At 36.0% G+C, this 7819-nt stretch overlaps 1 protein-coding gene across 1 annotated transcript; it reads left to right on the forward strand.

Annotated features, from left to right (window-relative positions):
- Positions 1–4511: 4511 nt before the first annotated feature.
- On the forward strand, positions 4512–6728 carry LOC132309409 (uncharacterized). Its single transcript, XM_059807722.1, has 3 exons — positions 4512–5057; positions 5213–5846; positions 6403–6728. The coding sequence occupies exons 1-3, from the start codon at positions 4512–4514 to the stop codon at positions 6726–6728; spliced, it is 1506 nt and encodes a 501-aa protein (XP_059663705.1).
- The last annotated feature ends 1091 nt before the right edge of the window (positions 6729–7819 follow it).

The following is a 7819-nucleotide window of genomic DNA, read 5'->3' on the forward strand; positions in this document are numbered from 1 at the left end:
AAAATAATAATATATTTTTCATTTTTTGTTAAAACTTTCCTTTCATGGAATCAAGTTTCTCGAAACAAACTTTCAGAAAATAAATACACTGGAGAAAGAAAAAAGAAAAAATAGCAATCCAAAACTCACAGACACAAGTTGACATACAAATACCATCGAAATTTTCCAAGAAACGGGACCAAGGAAGATTAAGCAAAAATGTCTTAAAAATTGAATTGACAAATGCAAATCAAATGAAAACCAAAACAATTGAAGGCTTTGGATAACATGAATAACCAAACTCAAGTCCTCATTAGGAAAAAAAAAAAAAGAAAAAGAAAAAAGAGGAAGGTACATGTAATCCAACGGAAGAATACAACAAAAGACAAATATTCAAATAAGTATTTCAACATGAATACAAGAAAACTTAATAATATATTGTTAATTTGTTGAAAGAAACCTAATAATTCTTTGATCATCACTACGCCTAATATTAAAACAATTTAATACTAATTCATCACTATAAGTTAAACTGAGTAGAGGATTCAAAACAAGCAAATAACTTAACCAATCTAAATGATTCTCTTGGTTTGTTGCACATAAATTCTCATCCTCAGTACCAAAGCTAATTGACGAAAAATGCTCCCTGATACTACTACTTCTTGTGAACTCTACTTGTAATACTCTTGTTGATCTCTAATCTTGTTGTTCCCTCAATATTGGAGCTTGATCTTGCAATTTTTATCTCTATTTTTATAATAGACCTTTATGTTATTGTTTAAAATTTTAAGAGACATCAAATACTGTTAAAGGTTGGAAATTTCAAGGTTACAAAAGTTTTGTATTAAACATGAAAATAATAAACTTTTAATGAAATTTAAGGTTGAAAATTCCAAGGGGACGTTTTGTAGTCCATTTTTATTGACATTTTTTTAGGTTGAAAATCCCAAAGGTTATCAACCATTAAAAAATGAAATGAAATTCAAGTAGTGTCCACAAATATTTTTTTTTTAATGAAATTGGATTTTAATATAAAGTGAAAAAAAGAGAGTTAAGAAATACTTTGGAGATTTCAAGTATCAAAATAAAAATAGTATAGTTTTAATAAAACTGAATATTTAATTTTTTGTTATGAATATTTTTTTTTCATTAATATCATCTCATATATACATTTATATATTCTTATCTATACTATTAATAGTACATAAATGTGTGACTGTGCTTTTTTTTTTTTTTTTCTTATTTTTTCTTTATAATAATAAATTATGTATGAATCATTATGTGTTGTGAATCACTTTTAGAATAAGATTTTTTTATGTCATTAAAGTACTATTAAAGTGGTTTAAATGTATATACACTAAAAAAATAAATCAAAATTGTAGTCCACTTTTAATGACATTTTTTAGGTTGAAAATCACAAAGCAACCATTAACAAAATGAAATGAAATTCAAGTAATTAGTGTCCACTAATATTTTTTTTTAATGAAATTGGATTTAATGTTTAGTGAAAAAAAGAGAGTTAAGAAATACCTTGGTTGGAGATTTCAAGTATCAAAATAAAAATAATACAGTTTTAATAAAATTTAAAACTGAATATTGAATTTTTTGTTATAAATATTTTTTTCTTCCAATAATATCATCTTATATACACATTTATATATTCTTATCTATACAATTAATAGTACATATATGTGTGACTATGCGTTTATTTTATTTTATTTTTCTTGCTTTTTAATTATAATAATAAATTATGTATGAATCATTATGTGTTGTCAATGAATTTTAGAATAATATTTTTATGTCATTGAAGTGTTATTAAAGTGGTTTAAATGTATATACACTAAAAAAATAAATCAAAATTGTTAATAAATTCTCTACACTTTTATAATAGTATAAATTATTATATATTCTTATCTATACTATTAAATTATTAATAGTACGTATATGTGTGACTCTGCATATTTTTTATTTTATTTTTTTGTTTTTTATTTATAATAATATTGTATGAATCATTATGAATCACTTTTAGAAAAATATTTTTTTTTTTATGTCATTAAAGTGCTATTAAAGTGGCTTATGACGAGCGTACATTTATGAATCATGTTGTTGCTCTTCTACGCTTCGTACAAAATAAAAAAAATAAAATTTACCTGTAAAGACTAAATTAACAATTAAATAGTGATAAGTAGGGTTGAATACACATCCAAGATTTGAACTCAAAATTAAAACCAAAATTAAAGGAAGAACACTTTATAAAAAATGATTAAAAATTTAATCATTTTTTTACTAATGAACTAAAAATAAAATAAATAAATAAGACGAAATAAATTATGATCAAATAATAAGAAAAATCTCAAGGAAAGAATCCACCACCACAGCTTACTATAAATAAATTTGTATATTTCTCTTTATGTAAATTTTTCTATTGTAAGCAAATTACTTCACCAGTCCCATTACAACTTAGAAAGATGAAGGAAAATAATAGCGTGAAATAACAATTGTTTGAGGATATATTTTATTTAAATTTTTTTTTTTTGGTAAATAGAAATAGGCATTCTCCGAATTACCATTAATTGGCAAACACGAAGAATCCTCTTTCTAATTTTTTTTTTTTATCAAATTCAAAAGAAAATTTCATAAAAGAATTAAACTAAATTTAGTTATATTTCAGCCATGATGGCTTCATCACTCCCTTGAGAAGGGGTGTTTAAGCTAGCATAATAAGAAAACTTCATAACAAAAATTATAAGAAATAAATTGAAGACAAAATTCTCTAATTTTTATTATTTTATCTCACTAACAATGTACATTTAACCTCATCTACATATGTCCATATTTATAGAGTTTAGAATGGAACGAGAGGGAAAAATTCTAATTACAGAAGTGAAAATAAAATAAAATAAAATAACATAAAATCTTCCTAAAATCTTGCTGCTTTCCAATTGGGAATTATATGCTTTCCAATCTAGCTTGATATCTTTGACTTGATGTGCTTTCCAATTTCGAATGATATCTTTTCCAATTTGGCTTGATCTTTGCTGATTTGATGGAAAAGTTAAATTTGAATTTGACTTTCATTGATCTTGTAATATCACATTTTTGCTATTTTTGTCTCTTTTCTTCTTATTCCGAAATCAGCCCCTATAAAACATGAAAAGTAGGGATGAGGATACCAAAGGCGATATAGGTCGGATACGATCCGGATATGACCCACGAAAGGAGCATCGGATCAAGCAATTGGTTTCAGCCCACACAGGGGCATTGCAGAATGGGCCAAACCTCTGAGATCTACCTAGCAAAGTCAGGCTCATTGGGAAGGACGCCCGAAGCTGGGAGTTCAGAATAAGAAATTAGTGATGACATCCCAATAATGCTTATAATTGCTTATAAATAGACAAGAGTGGTAAAGAAAAAGAAAAATAATGGTTGAAGTGTAATGAAACTCTGTCAAAATAGAGAGAGAATTTTATTTGCATCTTCAATTGGCACCGTCTGTGGGAAGGAGATGAAGATTGATTCATGTTTGATCAACATCATGTTGATTCAGATTAATCTGTGAAAACGAAGCTTGATATCTGGAAATAGATTCCAGATCTGAGTGGTTCCTCTTGATTTCTATTGATTTTGAGGTGTTGGCATCAAATCTACGCAGCTGTAATTTGTTCAATTACGGCTAGATCTGACGAGTTCGAATTAAAGGAAGCTTAGATCCAGTGAACTGTGAACGGAATTCAGCGGATTTGAATCCAGATCTGACGTAATTTGCACTAGCAAAGCTCAGATCTGATCAAGAACTTGCGATTAATGCCTCTGCTCCAGTCAGGAATCATGATAGGAGGTGAGAACTCCAATCCAGTGGAGAACGTCCAACATATGAAGCTTGATGAGTTGATGAACACGATCGAGGCTTTCCGAAGAGAAAATGCAGAGTTAAGGGCTGGAATGCAGCGTCAGGAGGTTTCGGTGATTCCGCGACCACCACCAGCCAGCGAGGACGTTATGTAATTTGGTGTTGCACGCCACGGTGAGCAGGAAGACAATAATCTGACAGACCTTCATCGCATGAAGGTTAGGGCAGATGATTTGCCACCAATTGCTCGTTGTATAGATGATCGTGAAGGACCAATTCATATGGATCCACGGCGTGAACAAGTCAGGCCAAACGAGGCCATGTCTTTTGATCCATACCAGGAAAGGTTCAACCGAGAAGAGGCTGTGGAGCTCGAACGCCACAAGGTTACACCAATCTGGCAGAAGAAGTTTGTGGAAGAAAGATCATTCGATCTCTCTTATCGGCCTTTCATGGCTACGTTCGATTATCAAGGTTCAGAAAGGAGATCTATAGATCAGAGAGCTACCGTAGAGCTCCAGAAGGAGATTGAAGCCCTCCGATCAGCGGCTCGGATGGTTGACTCACCATTTACTGATGAAATTCTGAGTGCTCCGAATCCGAAGAAGTTTGCCATGCCAGTTTTCATTCTGTTTGATAGAACAACTGATCTGATAGATCATGTGTATCAGACCAGTTGAAAATGGCTTTGAACACAGAGAACGACTCCTTAATGTGTAAGTGCTTTTCAACAAGCTTAGCTGGACCAGCGCTCAACTGGTTCAAGAATTTACCGAAGGGTTCTATTGATAGTTTCCGAAGCTTATGCGATCGATTCATAAGCCAGTACTATGGGAATAAACGTCCAGCAAAGGACATTTCGAACCTATTCACAATGAAGCAGCATGAGGACGAGCGTCTTCAAGCTTTTCTTACCAGGTTTAACCTTACTAAGAGCATGGTGATTGAATGTCATCTTTCTACAGCGGTTCAAGCGTTTAAATTGGCCATAACTCGTGGCACTCCATTCCACATAAGCTTGGTAGTGAATACGCCAAAGACTATGGATGAACTCAATGAAAGAGCTGATGGTTTTGTGTGCTTAGAAGAAGAAGAGCCAGCTAACGCTCGAAAGACATCCATTATATCAATAGAAAAGAAAACCAAAGCAAAAATCAGGCAAAAGCAGGTTCAGCCACAGCGTCAGACCTCCGGGAAATTTGAGAAGAGGCCCAAAGAGGAAGAGCTGGTTACTCCATTAAAAGTCACTTTAGCAAGGCTGTACTAAGAAAATAAAGATAAGTTCCAATCTCCTTTACCAATTAGACAGCCCCTCGAACAGAGGGACTAGTCTAAGCATTGTGCATTCCATTCTGACTTTGGCCATCAGACTAATGAATGTAGGAACTTAAGGAGACAAGTAGAGGTGCTGATAGCCAGAGAGGAGTTCGCGAGTTATATTCAAGGCCCAGTGGTAGAACAGAACTGACGATGGAGCAAGTGAAGAGGAATCAGAAGTCGAGCTCCCACAACTCACAGCCAATTCGTATAATTAATGCAATTCATGGTCGGCCCGAACCTAGCGAGGAGTCAGATGAGCTACTTCGAACGCGCCTCCGTCAAGCACAAATGAAGAAGAAGATCGGCAATGTGAATGCCCTGCACCAACAGAGCGTATCAACACAGATAAAGTTCGACAAGACAGATCTGCTGCGTATTCAAATTCCTTATGAAAATCCGTTGGTTGTCAGTTTGACAGTGGCAAAGTGCCTGGTGCGAAGAATTCTGATTAATCCCGGAAGCAGTGCGAATGTCATGCCGAGGGACACATTTGATTGGCTCGAGATCAAGCCGGAAAAGCTTAAGCCCACTGGAAACCCCTTGTTAGGATTTGATGGCAAGAGGGTGGAACCCATCGGTATGTTGGAAGTAGAAATACAAGCTGCGGAAAGAGTTCTGACGGAAAATTTTGTTGTTGTTGAGATCCACCCCTCTTACAACCTCCTGATGGGAAGAGGGTGGATTCATAGAGTACAAGGTGTTCCCTCCACCATGCATCAAGTCATACGATGTCTGGGCCAGACGGAACTAAAGTGATTGATATTCATGGCAATCAGGTGCAGCAAAAGAATGTTATTCCGTAACATTAAAATCTACTGCAAAGGGAAAAGCTCCCATCCATTCTGTAAGCCTCAGATAGCAATTACAGGAACCTCTACCCAGCCAAAGTAGGGAGGAGGAGTTGGGGAACTTGACCGAAGAACCCTTTGTTGATGTGCAGATCGATCACAACAAACCGGAACAAACGACCAGAGTGGGAATAAGACTCGACAAAGGAGAGAAGCATGAGTTAATTGATTTCTTGTCTCGAAATGCTAATGTGTTCGCTTAAAGCCACTCAGACATGCTCGGAATAAGCCCTTCGGCATCTTGCCACTCCTTCAACGTCAATCCAAACGCAAAGCCTACAAGGTAGAGGCAGAGAAGATTCGCTCCAAAGCGTAATCGGATCATAGCCGAGGAGGTTGATAGGTTACTTGATGCGGGATTCATTAGAGAAGTATATTACCCAGACTGGCTTTCGAATGTTGTAGTTGTACAAAAGAATAATGGGAAGTGGCGAGTATGCATTGATTTCACTAATTTAAACAAAGCTTATCCGAAGGATAGTTTCCCGCTGCTAAAGATTGATCAAATGGTGGACGCCACTACTGGATACGAACGTTTACCTTTCTTGGATGCTTATTCGGGATACAATCAAATCCTCATGAACCCCGCTGATGAGGAGAAAATTTCTTTTGTAACCGAACGAGGGACCTATTGCTACAAAGTTATGCCGTTCGGATTAAAGAATGCTGGGGCAACTTATCAGAGGCTGATCAGCAAGATTTTCAAGGATCAGATGGGGAAGACTGTATAGGCTTACATTGACGACATGGTGGTGAAAAGCAAGAGAAGAGTTGACCATTTGAAGCATCTGCAGGATGTGTTTGAGGTATTAAGAACATATAGAATGAAGCTTTATCCAACCAAATGCTCATTTGGTGTAAGTTCTGGTCAATTCCTAGGACACGTGGTTAATCATAGAGGAATCGAGGCTAGCCCAGCCCAAGCAGAGGCTCTGACCAAGAATGCTGAACCAAAGACAATTAAAGAAGTACAAGCCCTCACAGGTCGGATAGCTGCATTGAGCCGGTTTATTTCTAAGCTGTCGGATCGCTGTAAGCCATTCTTTGATACCATACGAAGCCATGGGAGACAGGCCTGGGGGGATGAACAGTGACAAGCGCTAACTAGTTTGAAAGAATATATGCAGAGCCCTCCGATCCTGTCTACTCTCGAACCAGGAGAAAAGTATTTTTGTACCTCGGGGTATCTAGTATTGCGACGAGTGCTGTTCTGATCCGTTGCAAGGAAGGAGCTCAGTACCCAGTGTTTTATGTCAGCAAAACAATGACTGATGCCAAACGGAGATACTCAAAGGCCAAATGAGTGATACTCTCGCTCGTAAATGCAAAAAGGAAGCTAAGGCATTATTTTGAATCCCATCCTATCGTCGTTATGACCGCATTTCCAATCAGAGTGATCCTGCATAAGCCAGACCTCTCTGGGAGAATGACGAAGTGGGCCATAGAGTTAAGTTCGTTTGACATAACGTATGAACCCAGAATGGCTATCAGAGGGCAAGCAGTTGCTGATTTCTTGCTAGAATGTGATTTAGAAGATGTGGAGGAAGACCTTCGCAGTTGTCCATGGAAACTTTTCATAGATGGATCCTCAAATCAGATGGGGGCAGGCATTGGGATCAAACTACAGACACCAGAAGGCACATTCTTAAGTCAAGCGCTCAGACTTGAATTCCAAGCCACTAATAATGAAACATAATATGAAGCGTTGCTGATGGGGCTCAAGTTAGCCAACGAGCTGAAAGTCAGGAACTTAACCACTTTTAGTGACTCACAATTAGTTATTCGGCAAGTGAATGGCGAATATGAAACTAAGGACGAAACA

Source organism: Cornus florida, unplaced genomic scaffold (assembly GCF_030987335.1).
Source record: "Cornus florida cultivar Cherokee Brave unplaced genomic scaffold, ASM3098733v1 CherokeeBrave_3.0.0_Hap2_Chr05, whole genome shotgun sequence".
In the NCBI taxonomy this organism is placed as follows: domain Eukaryota; kingdom Viridiplantae; phylum Streptophyta; class Magnoliopsida; order Cornales; family Cornaceae; genus Cornus; species Cornus florida.

Coding starts and splice junctions, on each gene's coding strand:
- LOC132309409 (XM_059807722.1), top strand. CDS start 4,512: ATGGCTTTGAACACAGAGAACGACTCCTTAATGTGTAAGTGCTTTTCA. Junction 5,058..5,212: donor GGCCCAAAGAGGAAGAGCTG/GTTACTCCATTA, acceptor TAATGAATGTAG/GAACTTAAGGAGACAAGTAG. Junction 5,847..6,402: donor GTGGATTCATAGAGTACAAG/GTGTTCCCTCCA, acceptor CGAATGTTGTAG/TTGTACAAAAGAATAATGGG.